General features: G+C 50.1%; 1 protein-coding gene across 1 annotated transcript in view; it reads left to right on the top strand.

Moving 5' to 3' along the window:
• Positions 1-16412, top strand: part of LOC139366907 (pleckstrin homology-like domain family B member 2) — a 46207-nt gene that overhangs the window by 11787 nt on the left and 18008 nt on the right. Inside the window, exons 4-13 of the mRNA XM_071104656.1 lie at positions 259-1383; positions 3598-3963; positions 5773-5910; positions 6432-6566; positions 10393-10548; positions 10618-10728; positions 10937-11026; positions 14313-14450; positions 14542-14638; positions 16150-16267. Coding sequence (XP_070960757.1) covers positions 259-1383; positions 3598-3963; positions 5773-5910; positions 6432-6566; positions 10393-10548; positions 10618-10728; positions 10937-11026; positions 14313-14450; positions 14542-14638; positions 16150-16267 — 2474 coding nt within the window. The remainder of the gene's footprint in view (positions 1-258; positions 1384-3597; positions 3964-5772; positions 5911-6431; positions 6567-10392; positions 10549-10617; positions 10729-10936; positions 11027-14312; positions 14451-14541; positions 14639-16149; positions 16268-16412) is intronic.

Here is a 16412-nt window from a genome sequence, read left to right as displayed (position 1 = left end):
AAAGAGACCATGTTTGTATGCAGCTTTATTAACTCAATCATTTCTGATTTTTTTTTTTATGTTTGCAAACTGATATGTGACATGTATTAATGCCAAAATAACAGGCAACAACAACTAAAATAATCTGCCTCACTTGCCCTGAATGGGTTGCCACTGCACCTAGGAAATGTGTGTGACTGGACCTTCTTAAATAGTAGTTGAGTACCCCTGCTAGATGGACATTCCTAATGAATTTTCTTCTACTCTTCTCCCTCCCAGTCTCCACCCACCACATCTGTGACCTCACCCACCTCGATGTGGTCAGCCTATCAGGAACAGGCTAGGCGCTTCTACGGCTCTGATCGTCCTCCTCTCTCTGGCAAAGCTGCCGCCCCTCGCTCCCCCTCTCGGCGCTCTGACCCCCCTTCCTCCCGAACCTCCATGACCCGGAAACAATCATACCAATCACAGGACAGCCTGCTCATCTCAACTGGCAATGGGCGACGCCCACTAAACCCAAACTCCTCCCCCCTGTTGTCGATGCGGAACTGTGGAGGTTCCTCTAACTCAGTGGCCGGTGGTGATAACCTCTCCTCTCCTCCACCCTCATCCCTCTTTCCAACTAGTGGAGCAGCCAGCATGCCCTCGAGTCCCCGCCTGGGACTACGAAGCCACGGCAACCATGAGCCGGTGCCTAGCAACCGAACCAGGAAGTACTCTGCAGGGTCTATAGGCGGCATAATGGAAAGTCACAGCTGCTCACTGCCCCGCCTCTGCCCCTCATCACCTCGTTCCCATGACAACGGAGCCCTGGCCCTGTTTTCCCTCCCCCTGACCTCTAATCCTCTACGCAACTCCTCTCACAACAATAGCCAAAACCACACCACAAACAACAACTACAACCATAACCAAATGACTAACTTCACCTACAGCCATGCCCAAAACATGAACCGGAACCAAGGAGAGGGGGTGGAATCCATCTCTCTCTCCATCCCTGAATCTCCCACCCAGGCCCCTCCAGACGTGACCTCACCGTCCCTATCAGGGGGCTCTTCCAGCCCCGGTGTGGCCAAGATACTCAGCTTCACCTCCACCAGCTCCACCTCCAGCCTTCAGGAGCCACAGAGGTCAGCCAGCCGAGGAGCCTCCCCTGGACCAGAGCTCTTTCTGGGGGAGAGGCGGAGAGAGCACAGGGGGGGAAGACTGGAGCCTGGGCTAGGATTAGAGGAACGAAGGCAGTCATTTGGAAAGGGAGGGGTGGGGCTGGGGGCTGGGTTGACCCCACCAGGGGGGTTCAGGGTGAGGAGTGGCAGTATCAGCTCCCTGAGTGGGAAGGAAGAACTGACTGACTACCACCATCGCCAGAGAGACGAGAGACTACGAGAACAGGAAGTGGAGAGACTGGTGAGTAGTGTGTGTGTGTGTGTCTGAAATGATCCAAATGAAATAGTAATTCAATTAGGAACAGGATGGGTGGAATCAGATTACTTCCCTCTCACCTCTCGACCTCTTGAAGACATTGTTCAGGAGGTGCACTGTTTGGGCGTACGCACGCACGCACACACACACACAGATGAATATGCACACACACACATGTTCCCTGAAGGAGGTTCAGTGCCAAGGCAGATACCTCTGGCTGCTAGCCTATGCTAAGATACGTAGCTATTCTCACTCCTTCACTTTGTTGGGTCTGGTTCAGAGGAAAGTACAGACGTCTTTGGGGTGTGTGTGTGTGTGTGTGTGTGTGTGTGTGTGTGTGTGTGTGTGTGTGTGTGTGTGTGTGTGTGTGTGTGTGTGTGTGTGTGTGTGTGTGTGTGTGTGTGTGTGTGTGTGTGTGTGTGTGTGTGTGTGTGTGTGTGTGTGTGTGTGTGTGTGCGTGTGCGTGCGTGCGCGTGCGCGCGGGCCGGCCAGTTGGGTTGGTCCGGGTCATTTTGGAACCCATAACAGAAACGTCAGATGTGGGTTAGAACCAGATTGAATTAATGACTGGGAATATACCGCAGGTGGATATACACTCTCGCTCTTTCTCTCGCTCGCTCTCTTGCTCTCTCTCTCGCTTGCTCTTTCTCTCGCTCTTTCTCTTGCTCTCTCTCTCGCTCTCTTGCTCTCTCTCTCGCTCTTTTGCTCTCTCTCTCTCATCTCAATTCAAAAGGCTTTATTGGCATGGGAAACAGTGCATTCAGAAATTATTCAGACCCCTTGACTTTTTCCACATTTTGTTACGTTTCAGCCTTATTCTAAAATGGATTCAAGTTTTTTTTCCCTCATCAATCTAAACACAATACTCCATAATGACAGTGAAAACAGGTTTTTAGAAATACATAATTTACATAAGTATTCAGACCCTTTGCTTTGAGACTTGAAATTGAGCTCCGGTAAATCCTGTTTCCATTGATCATCCTTGAGATGTTTCTACAACTTGATTGGAGTAAATTCAATTGATTGGACATGATTTGGAAAGGCACACACCTGTCTATGTAAGGTCCCACAGTTGACAGTGCATGTCAGTGCAAAAACCAAGCCACGAGGTTGAGGGAATTGTCTGTAGATCTCTGAGACAGGATTGTGTCGAGGCAGAAATCTGGGGAAGGGTACCAAAATATGTCTGCAGCATTGACGGTCCCCAAGACCATAGTGGCCTCCATTATTTTTCAATGGAAGAAGTTTGGAACCACCGAGACTGTTCCTTGAGTTGGCCTTCCAACCACACTGAGCAATCGGGGGAGATGGGTGTTGGTCAGGGAGGTGAACAAGAACCCGATGGTCACTCTGACAGAGGTCCAGAGTTCCTCTGTGGAGATGGGAGAACCTTCCAGAAGGACAACCATCTCTGCAGCACTCTACAAATCAGGCCTTTTATCCTCTTTGGGCTGCAACCCCGTTAACAGGATCGATATGACAACAGCCAGTGAAAGTGCAGGGCGCCAAATTCAAAACAACATAAATCTCATAATTAAAATTCCTCAAACATACATGTATCTTATACCGTTTTAAACGTAGTCTTGTTGTTAATCCCACCACAGTGTCTGATTTCAAATAGGCTTTACGGCGAAAGCACCACAAACGATTATGTTAGGTCACCACCAAACCACAATAAAAACAGCCATTTTCCCAGCCAAAGAGGAGTCATAAAAAGCACAAATAGAGATCAAATGAATCACTAACCTTTGATTTTCATCAGATGACACTAGCCCACTTCCTGGTTGGATTTTCTCTCAGGTTTTTGCCTGCCATATGAGTTCTGTTACACTCACAGACATAATTCAAACAGTTTTAGAAACTTCAGTGTGTTCTACTAATACTGCTAATATATGCATATGCATAAGATTTGTAATTGCATATATTAGCAGTATTAGCTAACCCAATGTGCCATTGGAACACAGGAGTGATGGTTGCTGATAATGGGCCTCTGTATGCCTTTGTAGATATTCCATAAAAAATCAGCCATTTCCAGCTACAATAGTAATTTACAACATTAACAATGTCTACACTGTATTTCTGGTCAATTCGATGTTATTTTAATGGACAACAATTGTGTTATTCTTCCAAAACAAAGGACATTTCTAAGTAACCCCTGTCTTGTGAACGGTAGTGTACATGTTTCTGTGTGTGCTGTAGGAACTCCAACGGCTGGAGACCATCCTGTCTTTGTGTTCAGAGCTGGGGCGATCGGAGCAGGACAGGGAGAAGAGTGTTGGTTCTAGTCCAAGTACCGGTGCCGGTCTAGCCGATCTCCAAAAGATCAACCGGGAACTAGAGAAGCTCCAGGTCTCTGACGACAAAGAGCCAGTATCCGTCTTCTTCGACTTAACCGTTAACAGAAATGGTACCGCCTCGGAAAACAATTATTATGGTAATGACAAGGAGCGTCAGGTTGGACAGCGATGGAGCAGAGATCCCCGTGACAACAGGGCGAAATCACCCGTCGTCACTCTACGAAGCTCTGCCTCCTCGCCCACCCCGCATCTACCGAGGACCAATCAGGTGAGACTTCTTCACTTTCTCACACTCTCTCTCTCCCCTTTCAGCCAACCTCCCTGTCTCTCTCTCTCTCTCCCCTTTTAGCCAACCTCCCTGTCTCTCTCTCTCTCTCTCTCTCTCTCCCCTTTTAGCCAACCTCCCTGTCTCTCTCTCTCTCTCTCCCCTTTTAGCCAACCTCCCTGTCTCTCTCTCTCTCTCCCCCCTTTCAGCCAACCTCCCTGTCTCTCTCTCTCCCCTTTTAGCCAACCTCCCTGTCTCTCTCTCTCTCTCTCTCTCTCCCCTTTTAGCCAACCTCCCTGTCTCTCTCTCTCTCTCTCCCCTTTCAGCCAACCTCCCTGTCTCTCTCTCTCTCTCTCTCCCCTTTCAGCCAACCTCCCTGTCTCTCTCTCCCCTTTCAGCCAACCTCCCTGTCTCTCTCTCCCCTTTCAGCCAACCTCCCTGTCTCTCTCTCTCTCCCCTTTCAGCCAACCTCCCTGTCTCTCTCTCTCTCCCCTTTCAGCCAACCTCCCTGTCTCTCTCTCGCTCTTTCTCCCCTTTCAGCCAACCTCCCTGTCTCTCTCTCTCTCTCTCTCGCTCTTTCTCCCCTTTCAGCCAATCTCCCTGTCTCTCTCTCCCCTTTCAGCCAACCTCCCTGTCTCTCTCTCTCCCCTTTCAGCCAACCTCCCTGTCTCTCTCTCTCCCCTTTCAGCCAACCTCCCTATCTCTCTCTCTCCCCTTTCAGCCAACCTCCCTGTCTCTCTCTCTCTCTCTCTCTCCCCTTTCAGCCAACCTCCCTGTCTCTCTCTCTCTCTCTCTCGCGCTCTTTCTCCCCTTTCAGACAACCTCCCTTTCTCTCTCTCTCTCTCTCTCTCTCTCTCTCTCTCGCTCTTTCTCCCCTTTCAGCCAATCTCCCTGTCTCTCTCTCCCCTTTCAGCCAACCTCCCTGTCTCTCTCTCTCTCTCTCTCCCCTTTCAGCCAACCTCCCTGTCTCTCTCTCTCTCTCTCTCTCCCCTTTCAGCCAACCTCCCTGTCTCTCTCTCTCTCTCTCTCTCCCCCCTTTCAGCCAACCTCCCTGTCTCTCTCTCTCTCTCTCCCCTTTCAGCCAACCTCCCTGTCTCTCTCTCTCTTTCTCCCTCTCTCTCTGTCTCTTAATGTTGCTTCATGTAGCTTCTCATGGCTTAATAAGAGTTAAAGGAGAGAGAGAGAGATGAGAGTGTTAGAGAGAGAGATCCCCTCTCACCATAAAGTATTACAGAGGAAAATACACACTGGCCTTGGCCACGTCTCAACACCTCCTTCTACATTGCTTAGTTCTGTTGTGAAAACTCCTCTGGAATCTGACTTACTCTTATCATTTAGGATCCACGTATTTTATCTACTCGCAAAAATGTCTTATCTTCTTAGACCTCCACAACAAGCTTTAGAGGTCAGGGTCGTTTGTTATAGTGAATCGGTCTTCTATTTACCGTGTCAGAACCTGGAGGTGCTGAATACTGTATTTCAAGTTGGGTTTCTGTGCAGCTGTGAGAGGAGGTCACGGGAGATGTGAGTGTGTGGACAACTAAATTCAACCAATGAAGCTATCACATTAACACCTAGAACATGTCTATGGCCACAGTTGTGTTTTTTTTGCCCTTGTTCTGGATGACCTGTAGTGGGTGCAGGCTTTTGTTCCTGCTCAGTACTAACATGCATTATTCAACTTATTATCAAGATCTAGTTCAACTGAATCAGGTTTGTTCTGGGCTGGGAACAGCACCACCAATATCTCTCCAGGACCAGTGAAAAAAGAACATAGCATAGATTCCATTGTGAGAGTGATGTCATCTTTAGGCGCTGGCGGAGGAGGGACGGCGGAGGAAGGAAGTGACCCGTGTGGAGGAGGACAGGATCCAGGTGCTCAACAACATGGACAAGCTGGAACAGAAGATCAAAGAACTGGACAACCAGATGGACGAATCACTCAGAGAAGTAAGGAGGGATGGGGGAGGGACAGAGAGATATAGGGGGAGGGAGGGACAGAGAGAGATAGGGGGAGGGAGGGACAGAGAGAGATAGGGGGAGGGAGGGACAGAGAGAGATAGGGGGAGGGAGGGACAGAGAGAGATAGGGGGAGGGAGGGACAGAGAGAGATAGGGGGAGGGAGGGACAGAGAGAGATAGGGGGAGGGAGGGACAGAGAGAGATAGGGGGAGGGAGGGACAGAGAGAGAGATAGGGGGAGGGAGGGACAGAGAGAGAGATAGGGGGAGGGAGGGACAGAGATAGGGGGAGGGAGGGACAGAGATAGGGGGAGGGAGGGACAGAGAGAGGGGGAGGGAGGGACAGAGAGAGGGGGAGGGAGGGACAGAGAGAGGGGGAGGGAGGGACAGAGAGAGGGATAGGGGGAGGGAGGGATAGGGGGAGGGAGAGATAGGGGGAGGGAGGGATAGGGGGAGAGAAAAAGTTGGGTAGAAAGAGGTGAGAAAGACATACTTACTGCCTCTCCATCCAGGTGGAGATGGAGGGTGCCCTGGTGCAGGCTGAGCAGGATGCAGAGCTATCAGCTCTGCAGCAGGAGAGAGATGCTGTGGAGACACTCGACACCAAGATGGCCGACATGGAACAGGCACCGGACCAGAAGCCTCAGGTGCGTGCGTGTCTGTTGTAACACTGAGTCAACTGGGTTCACTAGGGGCAACTCAACATAAGGGAGAGAGAGAGTGACAATATGTGTGGGTGTGTACGTGCTGTTACATGGAGTTTGTAAGAGTTTGTGGTGTCATAAGCACTGTGTGCATGCAGTGGTGTAAAAGTACCCAATTGTCATTCTTGAGTAAAAGTAAAGATGCCTTAATAGAAAAGTAAAAGTGAAAGTCACCCAGTAAAATACTACTTGAGTGAAACTCTAAAAGGTAGGTTTTAAATATACTTAAGTATCAAAAGTAAATGTCATTGCTAAAATATACTTAAGTATCAAAAGTAAAAGTATAAAAAATTACATTTTTAAATGTACAGATATCCAGGGGCAGGCTTTGACACTCAGACATAATCTACAAACGAAGCATGTGTCTAGTCAATCAGCCAGATCTTGTGTTCTCTTGTGTGTGAATTAGACAATTTTCCTGTCCTGCTAAGCATTCAAAATGTAACAAGTACTTTTGGGTGTCAGGGAAAATGTATGGAGTAAAAAGTACAATATTTTCTTTAGGAATGTAGTGAAGTAAAAGTAAACTTTGTCAAATATAAATGGTAAAGTACAGATAACTCAAAAAACTACTTAGGTAGTACTTTAGAGTATTTTTACTTTAGTACATTACACCCCTGTGTGCATGATATGTAATGTGAGCCACATATTCTCAAGCTAAACACATACATATACAGTACATTGATTGGCATGTGACTAGATGACCTGGTATGTGTAAATCCCCGTCATGCTGTCTCCGGTCCAAATATACAGCTGTTAATTCACAACAGGGTCATGTGGTTTGGTAAGAAGAATGCCCCTCTCCCCATAGGTGTGAATACTACCTCTGAGGGTTTAGAGCTTGAGGTAGTCACCTCATACAACTACTTGGGAGTATGGCTAGACGGTACACTGTCCTTCTCTCAGCAAATATCAAAGCTGCAGGCTAAAGTTTAATCTAGACTTGGTTTCCTCTATTGTAAATTGCTCCTCTTTCACCCCAGCTGCCAACTAACCCTGATTCAGATGACCATGCTACCCATGCTAGGAGACATAATTTATAGATCGGCAGGTAAGGGTGCTCTCGAACAGCTTGATGTTCTTTAGCATTCGGCCATCAGATGTTCCACCAATGCTCCTTATAGGACACATCACTGCACTCTATACTCCTCTGTAAACTGGACATCTCTGTATACCCGTCGCAAGACCCACTGGTTGATGCTTATTTATAAAACCCTCTTAGGCCTCACTCCCCCCTATCTGAGATATCTACTGCAGCCCTCATCCTCCACATACAACACCCATTCTGCCAGTCACATTCTGTTAAAGGTCCCTAAAGCACACACATCCCTGGGTCGCTTGTCTTTTCAGTTCGCTGCAGCTAGAGACTGGAACGAGCTGCAACAAACACTCAAACTGGACAGTTTTATCTCAATCTCTCCATTCAAAGACTCAAACATGGACACTCTTACTGACAGTTGTGGCTGCTTTGCTGGATGTATTGTTGTCTCTACCTTCTTGCCCTTTGTGCTGTTGTCTGTGTCCAGTAATGTTTGTACCATGTTTTGTTGCTGCTACCATGTTGTTGTCATGTTGTTGCTACCATGTTGTGTTGCTACCATGTGTTGCTACCATGTTGTTGTCATGTTATGTTGCTACCATGTTGTTGTCATGTTGTTGCTACCATGTTGTGTTGCTACCATGTTGTTGTCATGTTGTTGCTACCATGTTGTTGTCATGTTGTTGCTACCATGTTGTGTTGCTACCATGTTGTTGTCATGTTGTTGCTACCATGTTGTTGTCATGTTGTTGCTACCATGTTGTGTTGCTACCATGTGTTGCTACCATGTGTTGCTACCATGTTGTTGTCATGTTATGTTGCTACCATGTTGTTGCCATGTTGTGTTGCTACCATGTTGTTGTCATGTTGTGTTGCTACCATGTTGTTGTCATGTTGTATTGCTACCATGCTGTGTTGTCATGTGTTGCTGCCTTGCTATGTTGTCTTAGGTCTCTCTTTATGTAGTGTTGTCTCTTGTTGTGATGTGTTGTCCTATATTTATACGTAATTTATTTTTAATTATAATTTTTAAAAATCACTGCAGGAGGCCTTTTGCCTTTTGGTAGGCCATCATTGTAAATAATAATATGTTCTTAACGGACTAAGTAAGTAGCGTTCACTGCCCTGTCTTATCACACACACATACACAGGGGTGTGTTAAAGTGAGGATCGACTAAAGGATCAATGACAAGAGAATGAGGGGAGAATGAGGGAGAATGAGGTGGGGTTGGATGGATGGTAGAAAGTGTGTGTGTTCGCACCCTCTCTGGGTTGTGTTCAGGCCTGTTCCGGAGACTTCCATTAACCCTACAGCTAGCAGAGAAATGAGAACGAAGAATGAGGGGAGACGGAGGGAGAATGAGGGGAGACGGAGGGAGAATGAGGGGAGACGGAGGAAGAATGAGGGGAGACTGGAGGGAGAATAAGACTTAATAAGATTTGGTGTTTGCATGCCTGGTCAGCTAGCCTGTTTCTGCCGTGTCGGGTCAGCTAGCCTGTTTCTGCCGTGTCGGGTCAGCTAGCCTGTTTCTGCCGTGTCGGGTCAGCTAGCCTGTTTCTGCCGTGTCTGGTCAGCTAGCCTGTTTCTGCCGTGTCTGGTCAGCTATGCCTGTTTCTGCCGTGTCAAGTCAGCTAGCCTGTTTCTGCCGGTCTTCCCTGTCCTCTAGTCCATCCCTCCATCCAGCTCTCCAGATCACTGTAACACTGTATTAACTCTGCTTCCCTTCTCCCACAACGCTATATCCTGCCCTCTGTCCTGTGTGTTTGTACCTAGGCGTATGCACATGCTTGTCATTCATCCGTGTGTGTATTGTTGTCTATGTGTGTGCTTGTCGTTCGTCTGTGTGTGCTGTGTGTCCTCCACTGTGTGTGTGTGTGTGTGTGCTCATGAGTATGCCAGGTGTGTGTCTCTACAGACTGAGAGGACTAGTGTAGAGCAGCTGTCTCAGGGTGAGTGTCTCTACAGACTGAGAGGACTAGTGTAGAGCAGCTGTCTCAGGGTGAGTGTCTCTACAGACTGAGAGGACTAGTGTAGAGCAGCTGTCTCAGGGTGGGTGTCTCTACAGACTGAGGACTAGTGTAGAGCAGCTGTCTCAGGGTGGGTGTCTCTACAGACTGAGAGGACTAGTGTAGAGCAGCTGTCTCAGGGTGGGTGTCTCTGCAGACTGAGAGGACTAGTGTAGAGCAGCTGTCTCAGGGTGGGTGTCTCTGCAGACTGAGAGGACTATTGTAGAGCAGCTGTCTCAGGGTGGGTGTTTCTACAGACTGAGAGGACTAGGGTAGAGCAGCTGTCTCAGGGTGTGTGTGAGCTGGGTCAGTACACACACTCTTCCTGCTAAAATGAACAACTTCCGGTGACACACACACACCTGTTCCTACCTGTTCACCCCTCCTTCTCCTCTAAGTCGTCCTCCTCTCATTTGCCTGCAGGATTATCTCTACTTGTCTCCCTCTTCCTCCTCCATTTCCTCCTCTTCTCCTGTCAGTCAGTTTCAGGATGGGTCACATCATGTCCTTCAGCTCCACAGACTCTCCGCCTGTTGATGAGTAGTAGCTGTTTTTTGATAGGATGAGGAAACATGGTTTCTAGCATGTTTGGAGAGAGCCTTGATTTGGTTGTGTGACTGAATGCTCTCTCCCTCATCCACAAAATAGGGAGTAAACAGTGTCCACATAGGAACAGCCAAGATGTTACAACACAGTCTGACAAAATGTGTGTGTGTGTGTCAGGACTCTGAGGTGCTGGAGGCTGAGACGAAGCGTTTTAAGGACCTGGAGGACCAGCAGATGGAGAGTGAGAGTCATCATAATGAGGAGGAGGAGACAAGCACACAACACCTTCTCAGAGAGATCGTTGACTATCAACTCAGCACCGTCACACGCAAGGTACGGTGTGTTTGTGTTAGAGTATGTGTGTGTTGAACTTTGTGTATATTAAACTGTGTGTGTTCCCAGGGGAGGCTGGTGACCCTGAAGAAGCAGGCGGACCTGATTACCCAGCAGGCTCAGCGAGAGAAGGATAGCTTTCTGAAGGAGAGGACCAACCTGCAGATGATGCTGCAGAGGGTATGAACGCACGGTGTGTGTTTGATTTCAGCCCTACTTGCATTTTAAAGTCTCTCTCTCACTTGCTCTCTCTCTCTCTCTCTCTCTCTCTCTCTCTCTCTCGCTCTCACTTGCTCTCTCACTTGCTCTCTCTCTCGCTCTCACTTGCTCTCTCTCTCTCTCTCTCTCTCTCTCACTTGCTCTCTCTCTCGCTCTCGCTCTCTCTCAGGAGAAAGAGAACCATGCCTCTCTGGAGAGGAAGTATGCTGACCTCACAGGTGGGCGGCACTTCCCTCTCAGTCCTATCAGTCTCAAGGAGGTATGTTTGACTGCTGCCTAGCAACCGTCTCCATTCCCGCCGATTGTCCCTCTCGCCTCAGTCTCCTCTCTTTCCTCCTTCTCCCGTCCCCTAGGATACGGCGTTGCTGACTGATGTGTGACGGTCTCCTAGTGACCAGTCCCGTGACCACGCCCCTTCCTGTCTTTCTTCTCTTATCCTTCCTGCTGACCTGCTGGTCTTCTCATCCCTCCTTTCCTCTCTTGCCATAAAGAGCGCTAAGGTACCATTTCCTCCCTTCATCCTTGTCATTTAAAGCTGAGAACCGCGATAGGCGAAACAGGGCCACTGGCCCACCCAGGGCATTTGTTGTTTTCGTTTTGAGGAAATGGGCAGCCAGCATCGCGGTAAAAATATATTGGATCTGCTATTCTGTGCAAGTGCAGTCGCAAAAACCATCAAGCGCTATGATGAAACTGGCTTTCATGAGGACCGCCACAGGAAAGGAAGACCCAGTTACCGCTGCTGCAGAGGATAAGTTCATTAAAATAACTGCACCTCAGAAATTGCAGCCCAAATAAATGCTTCAGAGTTCAAGTTACAGACACATCTCAACATCAACTTTTCAGAGACTGTGTGAATCAGGCCTTCATGGTCAAATTGCTGCAAAGAAACCACTACTAAAGGACACCAATAAGAAGAAGAGACTTGCTTAGGCCAAGAAACACGAGCAATGGACATTAGACCTGTGGAAATCTGTCCTTTGGTCTGATGAGTCCAAATTTGAGGTTTTGTGTTCCAACCACCATGTCTTTGTGAGACGCAGAGAAGGTAAACGGATGATCTTCACAGGTGTGGTTCCCACCGTGAAGCATGGAGGAGGAGGTGTGATGGTGCCTTGCTGGTGACACGGTCAGTGATTTATTTAGAATTCAAGGCACACTTAACCAGCATGGCTACCACCGCATTCTGCGGGGATACGCCATCCCTTCGGTTTTGCGCTTCGTGGGACTATCAGTTGTTTTTCAACAGGACAATGACCAAGAAGGAGTGTGATGAAGTGTTGCATCCACACCAATATGCTGGTTAACTTAGCTATTATGCACATGTCTAGGAAGACACCAATTCAACAGCACACTGATGTTTCAGAACCGCGGACAGCGACCGTTATCAAATGTAGGAGAAAGAACATTTGTTATACAATGATGTGATTGTTATTAGTGTTGAGCCATTGTTCTTTATTAACCATATACAATTTCAGTAGCACTAGTCTCTTAGAGTGATGGACTGTTCCATCCCCACGGCCTCCACAATGGATCAGTCCACTCAGACAGGAGCCAATCAGACAGGTGTCTTATACACCATGATATTTCTTTGTTTTTGCTACTGCTCGACCAAGGAAATCTCTGTCGACCAACACAGGTTATGGACCAAACATTCAACCAGCCGACTAAATGGGGTCAGCCCTAGTTCCCTTTCTCTGATGGTGTTCCTTTCATCCTCTTTAATCTCCGTCGCCCCTCCTCTCCTGTTGACTGGTCTTCTTCCTCGCCCTGTCGCCCCTCCTCTCCTGTTGACTGGTCTTCTTCCTCGCCCTGTCGCCCCTCCTCTCCTGTTGACTGGTCTTCTTCCTCGCCCTGTCGCCCCTCCTCTCCTGTTGACTGGCCTTCTTCCTCGCCCTGTCGCCCCTCCTCTCCTGTTGACTGGCCTTCTTCCTCGCCCTGTCGCCCCTCCTCTCCTGTTGACTGGCCTTCTTCCTCGCCCTGTCGCCCCTCCTCTCCTGTTGACTGGCCTTCTTCCTCGCCCTGTCGCCCCTCCTCTCCTGTTGACTGGCCTTCTTCCTCGCCCTGTCGCCCCTCCTCTCCTGTTGACTGGCCTTCTTCCTCGCCCTGTCGCCCCTCCTCTCCTGTTGACTGGCCTTCTTCCTCGCCCTGTCGCCCCTCCTCTCCTGTTGACTGGCCTTCTTCCTCGCCCTGTCGCCCCTCCTCTCCTGTTGACTGGTCTTCTTCCTCGCCCTGTCGCCCCTCCTCTCCTGTTGACTGGCCTTCTTCCTCGCCCTGTCGCCCCTCCTCTCCTGTTGACTGGCCTTCTTCCTCGCCCTGTCGCCCCTCCTCTCCTGTTGACTGGCCTTCTTCCTCGCCCTGTCGCCCCTCCTCTCCTGTTGACTGGCCTTCTTCCTCGCCCTGTCGCCCCTCCTCTCCTGTTGACTGGCCTTCTTCCTCGCCCTGTCGCCCCTCCTCTCCTGTTGACTGGCCTTCTTCCTCGCCCTGTCGCCCCTCCTCTCCTGTTGACTGGCATTCTTCCTCGCCCTGTCGCCCCTCCTCTCCTGTTGACTGGCCTTCTTCCTCGCCCTGTCGCCCCTCCTCTCCTGTTGACTGGCCTTCTTCCTCGCCCTGTCGCCCCTCCTCTCCTGTTGACTGGCCTTCTTCCTCGCCCTGTCGCCCCTCCTCTCCTGTTGACTGGCCTTCTTCCTCGCCCTGTCGCCCCTCCTCTCCTGTTGACTGGTCTTCTTCCTCGCCCTGTCGCCCCTCCTCTCCTGTTGACTGGCCTTCTTCCTCGCCCTGTCGCCCCTCCTCTCCTGTTGACTGGCCTTCTTCCTCGCCCTGTCGCCCCTCCTCTCCTGTTGACTGGCCTTCTTCCTCGCCCTGTCGCCCCTCCTCTCCTGTTGACTGGTCTTCTTCCTCGCCCTGTCGCCCCTCCTCTCCTGTTGACTGGTCTTCTTCCTCGCCCTGTCGCCCCTCCTCTCCTGTTGACTGGCCTTCTTCCTCGCCCTGTCGCCCCTCCTCTCCTGTTGACTGGCCTTCTTCCTCGCCCTGTCGCCCCTCCTCTCCTGTTGACTGGCCTTCTTCCTCGCCCTGTCGCCCCTCCTCTCCTGTTGACTGGCCTTCTTCCTCGCCCTGTCGCCCCTCCTCTCCTGTTGACTGGCCTTCTTCCTCGCCCTGTCGCCGCCCCTCTCCTGTTGACTGGCCTTCTTCCTCGCCCTGTCGCCCCTCCTCTCCTGTTGACTGGCCTTCTTCTTTGCCCTGTCGCCCCTCCTCTCCTGTTGACTGGCCTTCTTCCTCGCCCTGTCGCCCCTCCTCTCCTGTTGACTGGCCTTCTTCCTCGCCCTGTCGCCCCTCCTCTCCTGTTGACTGGTCTTCTTCCTCGCCCTGCCGCCCTTCTCTCACCAAAACCCCTTCTGTTCATTGGCCGGAGGACATGGCAACCTATCGTGACCCCTCCCCTCCCTGACTCTCCTCCTCCTCTCCCTGTAAATAATCACTGCCACAACAGGCAGGTAAAAGCTGTGTGTGTGTTGTGATTCTGAATATTGTATGTGCATGTTCAGCACTTCCGTTCGCTGGAGGAGAGGAAGAGGTTAGTGAAAGAAGGCGGGGCCCACCCGAGTGACACGTTACCCAGGAAGAAGACCACTGTCACCCCTCAGTTCAGCTGTGTTACACTGGGACACAGCATGCTTAACAAGGTACGCACACACACGTGCATACACACACACACACTCATGCACACACACACACACCATCCCCTTTAATCTCACTCTCGCTGGTCTTCCACAGTCCCAGCCGCCCCCGGTGCAGAGTTGTAGCTGTGCCAGTATTCTACCAAGGGCCATGTCTGTCTCCAGCAATACAGATACACACCGTCTGCACAAGGGTGAGGACACACACACACACACACACACACACACACACACACACACACACAGTCTGTCACACCACCGGTGGTCCTCTGGACTAGATACTGTACAGTAAGTAACACAGTATAAGGCTTCAACACACAGGACGGATCCTCAGATTGTGTGTCTGATGGGTGGATAGGAGCATGATTTTTTATTTGTTTGTGGAGATAATTGAGGAGAGGAAGAAGATGCTTTCTGCTGTTGTGAAGCATCCATTTATACAGTAGGTCCCAGTACCCAATGGAGAATGTGTGTGTGCGCGTGTGTGTTGAGATTGAAGCCTGTCCTATGGGCCAGATGTCTCTGGCCCTCTTGCCTGATGGTATCAGGGTTCCTGCGTGTGTGTGTCTGTGTCTTTGTGGGTGTCTCTGTGTGTGCATATGTGTCGACTCGCTATCTCTGTGTGTGTGTCTTTCCTGTACCCAACTCTAGAACTGTATGGTGTGTTATTCCTGTCATAGTGACAGTCAGGGTGGAGGTCCACTAGTGTGTTATTCCTGCCATAGTGACAGTCAGGGTGGAGGTCCACTAGTGTGTTATTCCTGCCATATTGACAGTCAGGGTGGATGTCCACTAGTGTGTTATTCCTGTCATAGTGACAGTCAGGGTGGGGGTCCACTAGTGTGTTATTCCTGTCATAGTGACAGTCAGGGTGGAGGTCCACTAGTGTGTTATTCCTGTCATAGTGACAGTCAGGGTGGAGGTCCACTGGTGTGTTATTCCTGTCATAGTGACAGTCAGGGTGGAGGTCCACTGGTGTGTTATTCCTGTCATAGTGACAGTCAGGGTGGGGGTCCACTAGTGTGTTATTCCTGTCATAGTGACAGTCAGGGTGGAGGTCCACTAGTGTGTTATTCCTGTCATAGTGACAGTCAGGGTGGAGGTCCACTAGTGTGTTATTCCTGTCATAGTGACAGTCAGGGTGGAGGTCCACTAGTGTGTTATTCCTGTCATAGTGACAGTCAGGGTGGAGGTCCACTAGTGTGTGTGGTCTATCATTTGCTCCGGTTGGACTTGTTCACCTGCTGTGTTTTGTGGCCCATGAAGTTGTGGCTTTATTTTTTTGGACAATATATATCTGGATTTTGTTATGAGGAACTTTCGGTTGGTGTTTATATATTTTTTTTTACCGGTTTAACTGTGGCTGGTCTGTGTGATCAGAGGAAGGGGCAGCGGTCTGTAGCGTCCAGTCAGACTGGGGCCCCTGAGACGGGGAGCGGTCTGTAGCGTCCAGTCAGATTGGGGCCCCTGAGACGGGCAGCGGTCTGTAGCGTCCAGTCAGACTGGGGCCCCTGAGACGGGGAGCGGTCATGGAGAACAGGGCTCAGCGCATGGAGTGTCAAACACAGGTAACTGATTATTACTCGTCAATTAACATAGGTAATAAACACTGTACCTGTGGAGCTCTCTCTCATTCCCTCCTTTCTTTCTCTCACTACACTGTCCGTCTCCGTTTCTGACCCTGGGTGGTCTTGTTGTGGTCCAGGTCAGGCCACCCGGTCCAACATGTACCTGGACAGTGGCAACGGCCAGGCCTACGACACCATGAGCTTGGACTCCATGGACACCAGCATCTCCGTCTGCTCACCTGACAACGTCTCCTGGTAGGTGTGTGTGTGTGTGTCTCTCTGTGTGTGTGTGTGTCTCTCTGTGTGTGTGTGTCTCTCTGTGTGTGTGTGTGTGTCTCTGTGTGTGTGTGTGTGTCTCTGTGTGTGTGTCTCTGTGTGTGTGTGTGTGTGTCTCTGTGTG

Source organism: Oncorhynchus clarkii, chromosome 15 (assembly GCF_045791955.1).
Source record: "Oncorhynchus clarkii lewisi isolate Uvic-CL-2024 chromosome 15, UVic_Ocla_1.0, whole genome shotgun sequence".
Lineage (NCBI taxonomy): Eukaryota > Metazoa > Chordata > Actinopteri > Salmoniformes > Salmonidae > Oncorhynchus > Oncorhynchus clarkii.
Note: the sequence above shows the minus strand (reverse complement) of the source record. Positions and strands in the feature narration are given on the sequence as shown.